General features: G+C 45.5%; 1 protein-coding gene across 2 annotated transcripts in view; it reads left to right on the forward strand.

Annotated features, from left to right (window-relative positions):
* Window positions 1-17,336, forward strand: part of Trerf1 (transcriptional regulating factor 1) — a 221,384-nt gene that overhangs the window by 200,517 nt on the left and 3,531 nt on the right. For both annotated transcript variants that reach the window (NM_001097623.2, NM_172622.3), the window contains 3 exon segments: window positions 7,192-7,398; window positions 12,275-12,460; window positions 12,462-12,487. In NM_001097623.2, the coding sequence (NP_001091092.1) occupies window positions 7,192-7,398; window positions 12,275-12,460; window positions 12,462-12,487 (419 nt within the window).

A 17,336-nucleotide genomic window follows, 5' to 3' on the forward strand; every position in this document is an offset into this window, starting at 1 on the left:
CCCGCAGACTAGGGTCCTGTCTCATAGGCATGTGTTCTCACCCACTCTACCTTCCTTTCCTGAGCCTTCCATGTCACGAGTGGCATTGGCCTGAGAACATAATATGTAGGGGGTCTCTGTGACCACCATGGCCAACAGAGTAACAGTCCACAGGAGGTGAGAAGGTAACACGGTTTTACACAACTCAGTAGATAAAATTTCAGAAGTGTCTTAATCACAAACATCATGACCAAGAAACAAGTTCGGAAGGAAAAGGTTTATTCGGCTTACACTTCCATACGGCTGTTCATCACCAAGGAAGTCAGGACTGGAACTCAAGCAGGTCAGGAAGCAGGAGCTGATGCAGAGGCCATGGAGGGATGTTCTTTACTGGCTTGCTTCCCCTGACTTGCTCAGCCTGCTCTCTTATAGTCCCACCCACAAGGGGCCTTTCCCCCTTGATCACTAATTGAGAAAATGCCTTACAGCTGGATCTCATGGAGGCGTTTCCTCAACTGAAGCTCCTTTCTCTGTGATAACTTCAGCTGTGTCAAGTTGACACAAAACTAACCAGTACAAGAAGTCTGGCCAAAGTAGTTTTTCACAGCACAATTTGGTGAAATTTTTCTTGGTGTTGATTAACTCAGTCCCATGAGCACAATAACGCTTAAGACATGACTGCATAGAAGCCCTTTGTAAAGTACACGTGACATCGTCCATAAGGTGGGTTCTGTACCTTGGCGAGCTCACGATGAAGATGGGGGGTGGGGTCTGGTATGGTCTTTGCCACCCAGACAGCACAGAGGTCGCCAGGCTACTAGCCACATCTGCTCCCAGCCTTTGTGGCAGGTAACAGGTTATAGATCCGTTCCTTCGTAAGGACAACCCTCTGTTGTTTGCCCTAGTGCCTATCTGGAAGCACAAGGGCCTCCACGCCTCCCACAATAACCTATCTCAGAAAGATAGAGGAGGTCTGGGATTGTGTGGCATTCCCTCTAAAGCGTGGCCAAGAGGCACTGTGGCCTGTAGGAAGTTACCAGGAAGTCTTACCGTTGAGGAGCTGCTGCGTGGGTGTGGATGGTTCCAGTCCTTATGACACCATCCACTCCTGGCATTGATCTTTTTGATTATCAGACAACCCAGAGTCATCTTCATATTCTAGACCTGAGACCTGATGACTCACTGGTCATTGAAGTTCTCAGAAGCTGGTGACAAGGAAGGTCAAAGGTCTAGGTCATTTTTGATTACATAATTCGTGGCTAGCCTGGGCTACATGAAAACTTACCTCAAAAAAAAAAAAAAAAACTAAACAAATAAAAATAAAATTAAATAGTAAAGGCCTAGGGCTACAGTACTTAGAGCCCATCCTGCTCTTCCAGAGAACCGGAGTTTGGTTTCCAACATCCAAATGGCAGTTCCAGCCCCAGCGAATCAGTGCCCTCTCCTACATTCCTACCACACCTGCTTTCCCAACGTGAATGAATCTGCAGCCAGGCAGTGGTGGCACACACCTTTAATCCCAGCACTGGGGAGTTCGAGGCCAGCCTAGTCTATAGAGCAAGTTCTAGTTTAGCCAGAGCTACATAGAGAAACCCTGTCTCAAAAACAAACAGACAAACAAAGCTAAATGAATAAATACAATAAGTAAGTAAATATGTAAATCTTTAAAAACTGAAAGTATAAAATATGAAAGGAAGAAAGAACAATCTGGCCTACCATGGTTCTGTCAACTGAAAGTATTTAATCCCCACAATATGCACATCAATATATGAGCTGAAAGACTGTTTAATGGCTAAGAGCACTGTCTGCTCTTGCATAGGATCTGGGTTTGTTTCCTACAACACCATGATGGCTCACAGTTGTCTGTATCTCCAGTCCAAATTGATCCAGCGCCCTCTTCTGGCCACCTCAAGCATCAGGCACAAACTATGGTGCACATACATGCCTGCATACATACAAGCAAAACATTCATGCCCATAACATAATTTTATAGCAGTTTTTTTGAGGGGGGAGTGGAGGATGCATTTATTGGAGATAAGGAAACACACACATGCGGCAGACACAGAAAGACCCCTTGCAAGGCAGAGGAGGAACTAGGGAAGCCAAAAAATAAAAAAAATTTTAAAACCCCAATTTTCTTTTCTTGATGTTTAAACAGCAGTATATGTGGATATCAACAGTCTAGATGTTAAATGCTGTCTGTCTTCTCTGACCTTACCACTCACAGGATATATTCTAATTTGGATGTGTGTGGAATTTCACATACAATGGAAACTTGACTATGAATTCCAAGAGTATTTGAAAACAGTATGAATGAGAACCTGAAAGTCTTAGAATCAAAACATACACAGCCTCATGGGCTGTGGCCCAGGCAGGAGGCTTGTCCGGGGTCACCGAGCCATGCTGTCTGCATGAATAGAATAGATAGTAATTGAGGAATCACGGGAAATGCTGCCCTGGGGCCAGGACCTCACTCCCTGCTGACCCATAAAGTGGGATGGATGGTGTCAGTGATTGGAAAAGTCCCTTTTGTTTCGGGAATGTTCTGGCCCATTTCAGCGCTGTGTTTCAGGAAAAGACAAAAATGCGATCTCAGGGATTAGGGAGGTTGCTCAGTGGTTAGAGTGCTTGCTTTGAGAGCGGGAGACCAGGATTTGTTTCATGTGAACATAGCTATATAGCCATAATTTTAGTGTTTAGAAGGTTCAGAGATATGGGATCCTGGAGCAAGCTGACTAGCCAAACTTGTCGTGTCTTTGAGCTCTGGGATCAATTGAGAGACCCTGCCTCAGTGAATATGGTGGAGTGTGCTAGAGGAAGACTCCACATGACAACCTAAGGCCTCCACACATGTGCACACACATGCACACACGTGTACACACATGCATACATATGCACACACATGCACATGAAAGGAAAGTCAGATGATATGGTCAGCTAAGAAACATTTCTCGGGTTCTGGTGTAACAAGGGCCTAGAGACAGTGCTCAGGGTAATGGGCACACGTAGATGACACTCAGGAAATATTTGTCGAATGAACGAACATTTTTCTGAGATAGGGGTCACTGGTTCATAGTAGCAGCCCTGTATGAATGCGAGAAGGAGATGGATGGAACACAGAGGTGCTGGTCAGAAGAATGTCGTTAGGGGGGTATTGCCATACAAGGTAGAAGCGCCATCTTGGCCACTGTAGGTCAGTAGAGGAAAGGCCGAGCCCGAGTGCTGCCTGGGAAAAAAGCAGAGAAGGTGCCACGCCCGCCGGCTCGTTGACAAGGAGCCAGCATTGGGGTGGGTTATAACATCCACACCCTTTTCCCTTGTATGTGCGAGGAAAGCATACGGCTTGTGTGCAGAGATGACTCGGGCCCCTTAAAACAGTCTTTAAGATCTGAGTCTTAGCTCCGATTTCCTCTTGGGTTCTCTGGGCACAGTCAATAGTCCGAGCACCAACTGCCAAGGAGAAACGGAAAGCTGAGAGGACAGGAAAGGTGCAGCAGGCCCAACCCTAGCACGTGGTCCTCACCCTCAGGCTTGGGTCAGGTAAGGGGCCAGCAAGATGGCTCAGCAGGTAAAGGGTGCTTGCTGCCAAATCTGTTATTCTGAGTTCAATCATTGGGGCCACAAGATGATAGGAGAGAACCCACCCCTAAAAGTTGTCCTCTGACCTCAACATGAGGTATGTGGGTGGGTCTGTACACACACACACACACACACACACACAAATAAATAAATGTAAAATGTAATTTAAAAGAAAAAGAGAAGCGAGCATTCCCCAGAGGAAGTACAAGGAGGCTCACTGAGGGAGGGACAGCTTCAGAGACCTCAGGGGTGGGCACAGCAATGCTCACTTGCTCAGCAGGATAGTGTGAGGTCCAGCCTGAGCCACCTCTGACCCTCACTCACTGGATCCAGTGCTAATTAGCGAGGCTTGGCTGTCCAGGGATCCCTGGGAAACTGCCTGTCACCGCCTCTGTGGCTCTGGGATGCAGCCTCCACAGGCATATATGCCTCCATGCTAGACCTTATTGAGTGGTTTTTGGGACTTGAACTCAGATCCTCATTCTGCAAAGCAAGCACTTTACTAATGGGGTCAACTCCCCGCCCCTTCAGTTCAATTTCCTGGTCAGGAAAATGACCTGTCTGGCTGACTTTATGGTTTCTTTAAAACAGACATCTGTACAGAGTTCTGGGAGAATGATGTGTCCTGTAGGGGGGCCGAGGAGGAGAGGTGCCCAGTGAACACCACACATGTAACACCTTTCCTCATTGCTATCAAGAGCAGCCCTGACACTTGGATGTATGTCTCTGGAGATCTGGATTGGATGTCTGTATTCCAGTCTCCCTGTTTGTGGCAGCGGGGGTATAAAAGCCTGTCTTCTGCAAGGAGCTTATGATGGGGACAATTCAGGTTCCCCTAATGTGTTCACTTTTGTTGCTTGGGCTGGGGAGATGGCTCAGTGGTTGAGAGCATTTGCTGCTCTTCCAGAGGACTGGGTTTTATTCCCAGCACCCACATTGGGCTGCTCACAATTGCCTGTAACTACAGGATGTCCTCTGGCTTCTGCAGGTAGGGCATGCAGGTAGCATACACACACACACACACACACACACACACACACTCACACTCATACACTCACACACACACAAGTATATCTATATACAATATAGATATAATAATTATATATAATTGTGTGTGCATGCATGCATGTGCACGTGTATGCACGTGTATGTGTTTGTGTATCTCTTCCTTTCCGCCCTGAGTCTGCCCAGTTCCCATCTGAAGTTGTTCTAAATGTTTCCATTGGCAGTGCATCATAAAATTGCCAACATGTAGCTACGGAGTGCTGCCTGTTGAGGTTTGATCCCCCTATCTTCGTATCTCTGAGTTACTTCACCTTGGTGATAAATGAGTTAGGAACTTGTACAGATTGCCAAGTGAAATAAAAACCCATCTGAAGTCCTGAGTTGTGGGTAGCCGCCGTGCAGTAGAGTTCAATTTGTAATTTTGTGGCTACAAATATGAAGTATTGTCTTCAGTGTTCTTAAGTCAATAGAGATGACATTGTGAGAAAATTGTAATTATAGTAAGTACCGTGGAACAAGTGCCACTGTTATAAAGCTTTATTGTGTCGCATGTCTTATAAATGCCAAAGTGGAGGCCATCTCCACTTAAGAGTTGAGACTACAGAGTCCCAGTTCTTTTAAAGAGGGCATGCACTGTTTCGCAGACTCAGGATTTGAAAGGGGATTGGTAACAGGAGGAAGGCAACCCATGTAAAACCAACCTGCGTGTTCAGTACTAACAAGGGGCCTTTTCTAGAAACTACTCCACAATAGGTATTGGGCCTGTGCAGTTCCCACTGACTGTGTAATCGCTACTAATTGATCTTAATTAACTGGCTGGAAACTGGCCATTTCTTGACCCTGCATCTACACGAGCGTGATACCTGTGTGTTACATCACATTACCTGTGAACAGCACTGAAGAGGGGGAAGTTTTAACTGCCTTGTGTTGACCGGTATTGTCTCTAATTCTCCCACAACTCACCCCTAAATCAAAACTGGATAGTGGCCACTATGGTATGGTTGTAATCCCAGCTTTCAAGAGGTGAAGGCATGGGATTGCCATGAGTTACAGTCCAGTTTGGAATACAGAGTGAGTTTTAGGCCAATCCGGACTGTGGTGTGAAACTTTGTCTTAAGGGATAGGGGCAGGAGAGGCTGAGGCAGGAAGATTGTGACTTCAAAGCCAGTCTGGACTACAACATGAGATCTTGTCTGAGAAGCAAAAAGAGGTAGCAGGAAAGCAAGCTAGGTGTGATGAGGCTATGCTTCTCCGTTCAGCACTGGAGGGATGAGAGCGGGAGCTCAGGAGTCAAGGGCAGCCTTGGCTACAAAGCAAGTTCAAAACCAGGCTGAGCTACATGGAACAAAAAAATGATAGAAAGATGGCTCATCAGTTGAGAGCACTTACTTCTCTTGCTGAAGACCACGGTTGGGTACTAAGTGCCCACATTAAGCAGCTCATAACTATCTATAACTCCAGCTCCCGGGAATCCGATGCCCTCTGCCCTCCTTGGGCAATGGCTTGCACATGGTGCACATAAACTCATGCAGACTCAAAACCATACAAATAAATAAAAACAAATTAGTTTTAAAGTCAATTTAATCCCTGAATTCTTTCCCAGTTAACCCACACCACTCTGCTCAAATAACTTGCTATTGGAAGTCTTATTCTGTGCATATGAGTGTTTTGCCTGTATCTGTGTATATAACTCATATTCATACCCCGTGCCTATAGAGTTCAGATGTCTTGGAACTGAAGTGGTTATGAGCCACTGTGTAGGTGCTGAGAACAAGTCCTGGGGCTTCTGCAAGGACAGCAAATACTCATAACTGCTGAGCCATCTCTCTATACTCCACCTCCACCTAAAGATTTTTTTAAAGATTTATTATTTTGTAAATATGTGTTGTGGGTCTGAATGTGTATTGTATATATGCACCATGTTTATGCGGGTTCCTATGTAACCACAAGAGGACATCATATACTCTCAAACTAGATTGATATTGGTTGAGAGCTGCCTAATAAGTGTGCTGAGAACTGAGCACTGGTCATCTGAAGAACAGTATTCACTCTTAACTGCTGAGCCATCTCTCCAGCCTTTTTTTTTTAATGTGTATATGTGTCTTTATACGTGTATGTCATGTGTGTGTAGTACCCAAGGAAACCAGAAGAGGGCATAAGATCCCCTGGAGCTGGAGTCACTGGTGATTGTGATCTCCTAGACATGGGTGCTGGGAATGTAATTTAGGTCCTCTGAAAGAGCGACCAGGGTTCTTAATCGATGATGCACCATTCTAGTCCCTCTACCTAATTTCTTGAGGCAGGGTCTCTTCAGTGAGTCTGGAGCCTAACTTCTAAACTAGGCTGGTTGGCCCACAACCTCCCAGCACTGGAGGCACCCACACACACCTGGCTTTCATCTGAGGACGAGGGACTGGGACTTCAGGTCCTCATGCTTGTCCAGCAAGCGCTTTACCCACTGTTATTCTCCCCTCCCCCACCCCCAGGCAGAGGATCTCTACGCCTTTCCCCTCTGCCTTAGCAGGTTTTTCTATAAGGGATCATGGGGGGACCCAAGTGTCCCATGATTTCTGTCCACCACAAAGTTGCCTTTTGGGAATATCACCCTCTCGCTTTTATTAACAACAGACCAGCGAAGAGGAAGAGGAGGCCGAGGAGGAAGAAGAGGACCCAGAAGAAGATAGGAAATCCATAAAAGAAGAGGAGAGTGAAGTGGCCAAGTCTCCAGAGCCACCGCCTGCCCCTGCCCTGGCTCCCACTGAGGGGCCACCCATGCAGGCTGTTGGCCAACAACCATCAGGCAACTTCATTTGTGAAATGCCCAACTGTGGGGCTGTAAGTATCTGTGTTGTCCCTGGCTCTGAGAGACGTGAGGGTCATACAGCTGTGCCTAGTTCTAAGAGCAGTGGACTTCTGGCAGATGCCTGCCACGTAGCTACCACTTTCTTACTCGCTTGGCCGAGGGAGAGTGGCTGTATGTCCTCTGCCAAGTGTGATACTGCATGCTGGGGAATTGAGGAGGGCCCTAAAGCCAAGCCAAGCATGGCGGCACAGGCCTGTCATGCTCAGCACTCTGGGGGCCGTGGTAGGGGAATTGAGACCTTGAGGCCAGCCTGTGGTACATAGTGAGACTTTGCCTCCAGGAGGTATGCTGTGCATGAGAGCAGGCCTCCAGAAGGCACACACTGTCTACTATACTGTCTCCTGGTACTCTGCAGGTCCTCAGACTGTGTGGCACCCAAGGCCAGATTATACCTTGTCAACATGCATTTAAATTCACTAGAAGATTCCACCAGGGTTCCCCTTTTATAACACAGTGACTTGCCTGAAACCGCCTCCAGTTTTATCTCTCTGGAAGGTTTAACTTTTCATATCCTATGAAAGTGTTACTACTTCTAATTCAAATGTCACATAATTGACATCTGAGCAAGTTGTTTCCAAGCAACTAAAGTTTGACTCGGCAGCCTGAGGGGACAAAACTTCACTAAGCAACTTTATGATGTGACCAGGATGAGGGAGAGTCTGGGAGACCCCTCTGCCTCCTCCTGAGCCCAGAAGAGCCTGTTGTGATGTGGTGACTAAGCCAGCTCAGTCAGTCAACAGGTTCTCCAGGGCAGGAGTGAGGACTGAAAAGACAGAAGACAATTAGACAACACTGTGACATGACCCCAGCCAGTTCTGAGGCTGAAGCAGGTTTATGGGTTTTTTTCCAGCCTGCTTTTATATCACTTTAAGTACGTGCAAAATAATAAGATCAGTTCTGGGTCAGGGAACAAGCAAGACAATAAACAAAATCCCCCGTAAACACCTTTCTAGGGACTAGTCAGGATGTGCAAGACAAAAGGAATGCCACACACAGCCTCAGCTGAGCCTGCTCTGAGCTTTGCATTAGTTCAAATGCAAATGCTCTTAATCTGGGCCTATTTCCTGAGTCCAGATTCCCGCCTTGACCTTACTTCTTTAGTCCTGGTCAGATGTCAAATTGCTGCCAAGAAATTTCAAGAAGTGGCCCCCCAAAGCACTCTACATCTTCCCCTTTTTTATTTCAGAAACAAGACTATGCCTGTCTTAGGTCATTCTAACAAGAGAGCCTTCCTTACCTGTCATAGAATATGCATTATCAAAAGCAATGCTATTCTGACTTAGGTTAGTAAGGCTCTGTGCAGAATCTTACTTGTCATTGGCTGCCAACCTGTTAAATTAATAACTGTCTGGGGATCCATTTTTAGTTTCAAGACATGTATTGTGTGGCCACCAACATAATGATGTTGTTAAAGGCAAGTTTTATCACAATGGGCAGGAATAAAAGTATTCCCAGGACAAGAAGTGCTAGCATGATCAAGCTATATATGCCATTCTTGAAGCTTGGCCAAGATACAAATACTGACCTCAGGCCACAAATAATTTTATCAGCGATATCTGGAGCATTAAAACTCAGCAGAGTAGCATCCTTTAAATTCATAATCTCACTATTCAAAGTTAAAACATCCAGAGAGGTGTTAGAACTGTGCCAAATACCCAGCAAGTGTCTTTGAACTTTTTCCCAATTATAGTGACAATCATTGTAAATTTTAGAAGTAACACAAATCCATTGGTATTTAGCATGACACTCGAGGTGGCTCCTTACTCTTAAACTCTGAGCCTCCTCTCTAATAGTTTGAATAGTATCATAAAGAGCATCAATCCTTTGTTCCAAACACCTGTCTAAATCCTCTTGAATATTCAGATCATTAGTAACATTTTTTGCTAAATAATTAACAAAAGTAGCTGTCTTAACTTCTTGTGACAAAGCAATTGCAAAAGCAGTGGTGCTAGCTATAAATGTAATCAAAGCTGCTATACCAGCAACAATCAAGCCCACTACCCTCTTGCTTCTGCTTAAAGCCTGATTCACTTATTCCAGTACCTGAAGTTTTTTGTTTTTTTTTTTTCAGAATACTAAGGTCCTGTCATACTCACAGGTTATAAAACAAAAGCTGGTTGATAGACCACCATAACAGACATGTCAGACTGCAATACGCTAAAGCAATTAGAAAATGTTCAATCAATATAACTTACATTAAATACTGCAGAAGAGACAAAAATAGTTTTAAACATGGCCTATTAATAAAATATTAGGAGCTTTAACACATGCACTAACACTTGTTCAAAATCCAGATCCTATTCCAGTTTTATCCACTGCAAATGTAACTTCATACAAGGCAGTTGTGAATTTTCAAATGTCTCTGAAAATGCCCAGAACCAGCCTTCTAAATGAAGACAATTATTTCAAATTCAATATTCAATATTGAATTGATTTCTAGACCAGTCCATGATAGAGTCAGAACAACATTAAAGGAAGTAGAAGAGGCACTATAACAACTTCTCTATTTGATTAATTTTTTCAAAGGCAGTCTCAATGTTCTCTGTCCCACAAGGTCTAAAAGCTTGAGGCAGGGCAGCTTGTCCAGTCAGGGATATAGGCAAGCAAAGGTGGGTCAGGAACATATTTCCAATATAGCTTCCCTGTCACCATTGTCAGTATTGCATTCAGCAAGCTCACACGTCAGCATCATTCTTCGTCCCAGCATCAGCATGTCTCACCAATCACCCTGGCAGCCACCAGTGCTCTTGTAGCCAGTGTCCTCTAAGGCTCCACACCCCAGAGGCTGTGTAGCATGGCTTCTGTGTGTCCTGCCTGTCCCCACTAGTCTTCACTCCTGACATTTCCCCACATAGGGTTTCCTAAAGCCTGACACACTGGCATAGACACGTTCTAGAGGTGTCACCCGCTTCTCAGGAAGCTCCATCGTCTTCCAGCTCATCCTTGCTTGTCTGATACAGAGCATATTGATGCTGTCATTGAGTCTGCCATTTAAAGAAAGACTGTAAAGTGTTTATATCCTGGGCTGGGCAGGTGGCACACACCTTTAGTCCCAGCCCTCTGAAGGCAAAAGCAGACTTCTCTAGTTCAAGGCCAGCCAGGACTACCTAGTGATACCCTGTGTCAAAAGAAAGAAAGAAGTAAAATGTTTTATAAAATGTTTCCAGAAAAATGAAATAAAATAAAATAAAAATAATAGAAGTGATCCAGTTGGTGATAACACATGTCTTTAATCCCAGCACTTACTTGGGAGGCAAAGGCAGCTTGAGTTCACAAGGCCAGCCTGGTCTACAGAATGAGTTCTAGGACAGCCAGGGCTATACAGAGAAACCCTGTCTCAAAAACAAACAAACATTAAATAGAAGTGCATGCCTGTTGCATTGCCTCTGTAAGGACATGGGAATGGCCAGCCTGCTGGGTCTCTGGCAGCCTGGCCTCTGCATCCCAGCACTGGATTTTGTTCAAAAGGCTTCCTGCAGACTAAGATGTGACTTTAAATGACAATGTTTCTTGGTGAATTTGTTCAGAAACCGGGTGCTTTTTCAATTCATTCTTTAGGGTACAATAAATGTTTGGTTTTTAATTTGGGGGATTGGGGTTCATTTTTTATTTGATTTCTTTTTTTTTGCAGAGGACGGGAGTCATCTTTTACTTTGTCCAATCAGACATGCTCAGCAAGATAGACGTTCTTAGTGACTTTTTAAAAATCTCATCAAAGAGCATGTGATTGATGGTTTATTCCATGCCTAGCAGTGAAGACTGGGTTCAGTAAATCAGAAATAGATTTTTTTTGTAATATAATAAAAAGGACCCGTGAGCTAAACAAAGAGAGGCCACCTAAAGCCACTGTGGTGGAATAAAGTCTGTTGGTTTGGAAGGCTGTGGGCCATAGCCCAGTACTCCAGTGGCTCTGGACAGAGGATAATTTGGTCCTGCAAGAACATTTTTGCTAGGACTGGGAAGGTGGGGCCGGCATCTGGTGGGTAGAGGCCACAGAGGCCTCTAATCACCTGCCGTGCACAGGACAGTCATCACCTGTCCAGTCCCATGTATCCACAGGGCTGAAGCCAAGAAGCCCAGCTCTGTAGAAATATTTGAAAAGCCAGCCAGGCATAATGGCAGACCTGTACTCCTAGCACTTGGAGGAGGAAGGCTGCTATACAGTAAGGTGAAGGCCAGCCTGGTCTGCAGATTAGACTCTAACTCAAAGAAGTCATTGGTCTGCGAATTTCCAGCCAGGCCTAGTGATAGAGACTTGTAATTCTAGCACTCAGGAGATAGGCAGGAGAACTGCCTCATGTTTGAAACCATGTTTTAAACTACAAGAAAGCCTGGCTCTTTTGGCTTCCGTGGTGCACTTGGGTTGCAGATGTAGCTCAGAGCAAGAACATTCATCTAGCAAGCTTGAGGCCCAAGTTCTGTCCCTAGCATCACAGAAAGCAATGAGCTACTGAGGGGTCCTCTAACTCCTCGTTTTGCACTTAGAGAAAAAAATAAAATAAAAAAAGAAGTATTTGAGAATTGAGTGGTTTAACGGCCTCTGATATTTGCACCCAAGTTTCAAGTTAGAGCTGGATGCTAAAAGTCTCCTGGCTTTGAGTTAAGAGCTTTGTCCTTGGTACTAAGCCACGTGGCCTTGCACTCTGGTTAGACCAGGGGAAGGAAGTTTTATCTGCACAGATTTCGTGGTTGGGGTATCTAAGCTTTGCTTTCTGTGGCACATGCCCAGTGCTTGCTTGTGTGAGCCCTGTGCTGTTTCGTGTATCCCGTGTTTTGCCACCAAGTAACTAACAACCCTAATTTCCTTTTCAGGACTGTAGATGTCATGTCGCTCCCTTTCTTCCTCAGGTGTTCAGCTCCCGACAGGCACTGAACGGTCACGCCCGCATCCACGGCGGCACCAACCAGGTGGCTAAGACCCGAGGTGCCATCCCCTCTGGGAAGCAGAAGCCAGGTGGCACCCAGAGTGGGTACTGCTCAGTGAAGAGTTCACCATCTCACAGTACCACCAGTGGAGAGACGGACCCCACCACCCATCTTCCCCTGCAAGGAGTGTGGCAAGTAGGTGCACTTGAGCCAGGGACCAAACCCAAGGTCAAAATGAATGATGGCTCCATGGGGGGCTGTTTCTTCAGCTGACTCTCAGGACTCCCCTTGATACCACCCAGGGGATCTGCAGATAGATCTTCTCACTCCCTCTATTCATGCCTCTGCCCACAGCAGACATCACTAATCAATTGCCACATTCTCTAACATCACATCACATGAAAACGAGGTATCCTATCCTTTATATCATCATGATGCAAGCTGCCACATTCAGTTGATTAAAGCCCAGGCATAGGATAAAACCTGGTTTTTTGTTCCTGTCCCTTCAGATATAACTTAAAACAGCACCCAAAGGAGGAAGCCAACAGTAGGTGAGAAGGATAATAGCTCGCTTTTACTCCACCACACACTTCATGGGTGTGAATTCACTCAATCCTCACAGGGAAAAACTCCACCCAATGCAAGGCACCTTTGTGCGTAGTTTTCAAGTAAAGATTGTAAAGTCAGGTAAAATGACTTCTCCCAAGTCACACTGCCAGGAAAGCAAAGCTGATATTTAAACCTTGCTGCCGGGTGTGGTGGCGCATGCCCTTAATCCCAGCACTTGGGATCTTAAAAAACAAAAAACAAAAAACAAAAAACAAAAAAAACCAAAAACCTTGCTATGTCCAGATGTCGTCGGTGCCTGGCCTCCATGCTGCTCTGGCTTTCTGCTTCATTTTGGTTAGCTCCATTACAAAGAGCCTAACTAGTGGTAAAATACTTGGCTTGTCCATAGCTTCCTTTTCAGTGAGTCTGCCTAACCCCAAGGCTGCAGCATTGTTACCTCCTGATAGCTGGGAGGGTCTTATTGAGCTCCCCTCGATAATCTCTAGTGTCTCAAGCACGTAAGGAAAGATACCTGGGGTGACACCTACCAGGTGGCTCTCTTAGTTCTGTGAGGCCAGTGGGGACTTCTGTTTGCACGTCCTCACAGAATATGTCAGGTGGGCTAGAAAGATGTGTAAAAGTAACTTGTATTTGCCTGATATAATTGTCTCCAAGGCTTACTGCCTCAGTCTGCTAACCCAGGCCTCGTTCTGGAAGCTTCTAGCCTGTATGTTTTATCTATGCCTAGGCTGTTTTCAGCCTCTGAGACTTAACTACTGAGTAAGCTCACCTTTTTTTGTTTTTTCAAACTCTAGGTGGGTGGTCGACTCAGTTCAAACTCTTCTCCAAGCTGACTGAATCACACTGTCTTCTCTCTCGGCCTCTGACTTTTTGCTTTGCTTGGCCTCCAGCTATCTGTGGCAATACATTCTAATCTGACTCCTCATTCTTTGGTTCATTCTTTCTTCACCTGTGTCTAGCTTGTTCTCTCTCTGCAACCTCTCTCTATAACTGTCTGGTAAAACTTCTTCCTTCCTTCTTTTTCTCAGCACTGCTTTCTTAAGTAGCTTCCCTTTCCTCTCTCTCATGAGAGTTGGGCAGATTCTATTCTGTCAAGTCTTTCTATGATTCATCACTTTGTCTGCCACTCAGTTAGGCATCACTTTCAAACATGGGTGCTTCCTTCTACAAACCAACTTTACCTTCATTGTTTGGGATTAATGATGTGTGCTAAGGGCATGTCTGTATTCCAGCCAGAGGGATTAAAGGTGTGTGCTAAGGGCTGAGCCACACCACAACTAGAAAGAAGTGTTTTTCAGTAAGTAACAATCTCAGGGTTCACAGTGTGATCAAATATCCTACAACAAAGATGTGTAGCTGTTCTTTGCGACTTTGTGGGTTCTTCTTTTTCCTACCCTTTATTCTCCCCTCCCCACCCCCTCTTTTATCCTCTATCACTAGATAGGAGAGAAAGAAGGATAGAGAAGAGAAAAAGATCCCTGAATATGATTCCTTTCTTTTAATTTCTGCTTTGAGCATGACTACTAACCAACCCCCCTGAATGACCAGCAACCACCAACCCCACCTCTCATTCACATACCCTCTGAAAAGTTCAGAAGCAATGTCAGAAACTATCTGCAGCTGGCAAAACCACACCTCCGCTAGAGCATGAGACAAATCACAGTCAGCAGCTGCAGACAGTCCAAAGCAGCCCCACACATGGGATTAAAATGAAAACATACTCTTAAAATAGTTTTGTGTTTTTAAAAAAAGCCAAAATTCCAGAATTCTTACTAGAGGTGACTTAGCAGTAGGGAACATCAGTTGCTCTTCCAGAGGACCTGGGTTTGCTTCTAGCACCCAAATGGTAACTAACAACCATTTGTAACTCCAGTGCCAGGAGATCTGATACCCTTTCTAGCATCCACAGATGCTGCACAGAATTCCATGCAAGCAGGCACCTATTCATATAAAAAAAAAAAAACAACAGCCAAATAAAAAGAACTGTTGTATTATAATAATAATAATAAACAGGCAACTCCACAGCATTCCATAATGAGTGGGTTCTCCCCAGTTTTGCCTGAGACCGTGTAAAATGGTGTTTTGTACCCTTGATTCACTTACTGTTTACAGTAGCCCTGTGAGAGGATGGTGAGGCAGCTCAGCAGACAGAGCACTGGCTGCCACTTGTGGACAAGTCCAGAACCCACTCCGTGAAAGGAGACAACTGCCTTCAGAAAGTTCTCTCCTGGCCTCCATATATAGACTTCATGCCATGGGAGTGTGTTATGCCCATGAAAGGCCTTCTCAGGCAAAAACTCCACAGGCTGAGGATCCCTAATCTTAAAATCCAAAATTTGGTGAGCAGGCACTTGACACTGCAGATGAAAAGTTCTACACCGTGAAACTTTGTTTCACTCAAAACAGTGACTGGAAACCACTCGGCAAGGTGCACACCTGTGTCTCCCGCACCTGGGGGCTGATGGGAAAGGATCTCAAGTTCAAAGGCAGCTTGGGCTATCTTGCCAGAGCCTGTCTCAGATGATGGATGGATGGATGGACAGAGATGTAAATGAATTTATTCTAGCTTATCCATATAAAAGACACAAAACCCTGCTGTTTTATCCATAAGCTGTAAGCCGAGGCTGGGCAAGTTCTATGCATTCTCACCTTTATCCCAGCCACACCACACGCCCCTTGTTCCTCACTGTTTGAGTCTTGTCCAGGCCGCTCCTCCTCCCTCCGCCTGTTCTCAGGGTACTCTCCTGGCCAGGTGCTCACGAGCCATCTGGTCTCCTGCAACCACCTTCCTTCTCTCTCCGTCCTCTCTCTCCTTCTCTGTCTACCTCGTGGTCACTACCTGCAACCCCTAACCTGGTAACTGAATACGTCTTTTCTATACCACTTGCCAGTAATTGTCTGTCGGCCACTTTTATTTAGCCAGTCAGAAAATATTAGCAAGCAAAGTTTACACAACAGGAGAATATGCTCTCTGGACTGCAACCAGATCTTGGGGGACAGTATTTAGCATTTGAATACCAGAACAACCCCCAACAGGTGGATGGATGGATGGATGGATGGATAGATGGATGGATGGAATGGAATGGAATGGAATGGAATGGAATGGAATGGAATGGAATGGAAGCAGGAGGACCCAGAGTCTTCCCTTGGCTATATGGAGTTGAGGGCTAACCTGAGCTACAAGAGAGCCTGTCTTTTATGTTCAGCCATGTGTTAAAAGTGGGTGTAAAGCAGTGAGCCGCATGCTCAGACTTGGGTCCTGTCTGCAGGAAGTCTCACTGTCTATACAGATGTGTAGAATCTGATCAGTGTGGGCAAGAGAGCGCTTACCTGATATTTCATGTTCCCAATTGTCCTTCAAAAGCACACAGTGAGCGTTTTTCTTGTCTTGTCTTTATGTTTCTTGGGATCTTTTCTTTCTTTTTGATTTTATTTGTTCTTAGTGTGTGCCCACTCACATGCCAGGAGATACGTGGGAGGCCAGGGGGCAGCTCTGTAGAGTCAGTTCTCTCCCTCCATCCTTATGTGGGTCCAGAGAGACGGGGGAGAACTGAAGGTAGTCAGGCTTTCTTTTTTTTTTTTTTTTTTTTTTTTAGATTTATTTATTATTTTTATGTAAGTAACTGTAGCTGTCTTCAGACACTCCAGAAGAGGGAGTCAGATCTCATTACAGGTGGTTGTGAGCCACCATCTGGGTGCTGGGATTTGAACTCAGGACCTTCAGAAGAACAGTCAGTGCTCTTAACCACTGAGCCATCTCTCCAGCCCCTGTGGTCAGGCTTTCTCTCAGACCCTTTCCCAGCCCTCGCCTGCCCCTCTCCAGATCATTTCCTATTGAAGTCCAAGTAAGACTTTATGAAAACTAGAAACATTTCCTGAGGTTTTCCAGATAGGAACAACATTGAACCAGTTCCACAGATTGCCTCTGTCAGCTGCTCAGATCCTGTTCGTTTCCACATGTCCAGATAGAAGCCCTGTCAACCTGGAGAACTCAGGCTGGGTGGGTGGGTTGATTGGTTGTCTGATTGGTCGGTTAGCTTGGGAGAGTGACTAAATTGTATCTATGCTTTTCTTTCTCCATAAACACAGGCTTATATCTGGGCTGACTTTCCTGAAAATGGCCTAGGTAGTAGTCCTGTGGCATGTGCAGACCTTGCTCTCTGCCTCGCCGCCTCACTTTCCTGTCACATCCCAAACACACAGTTGTATGCCAGTGCCTAGAATAATAAACAGGCTGGACCCTTGATCTAGAGACTCTGGCATCCTTTTATCCCAGTGGTGGGGGTGGAAGGAGGCCAAAAGAGAGGCAGGAGCACCTGCTGGACAGTGGACAGACTGGACACCCTTTGCGGTCTCCATTAGCACAGGAAGGAAACAGGACACACCATCTGAGTTTTCCTGTCCCCATTCCTCTTCCTCATAGTGCTTAGAGAGATGACTGGTCACAGCAGGAAGAAGCCACCCCAGACCAGAC

This window comes from Mus musculus, chromosome 17 (genome assembly GCF_000001635.26).
Source record: "Mus musculus strain C57BL/6J chromosome 17, GRCm38.p6 C57BL/6J".
Taxonomy (NCBI): Eukaryota; Metazoa; Chordata; class Mammalia; order Rodentia; family Muridae; genus Mus; species Mus musculus.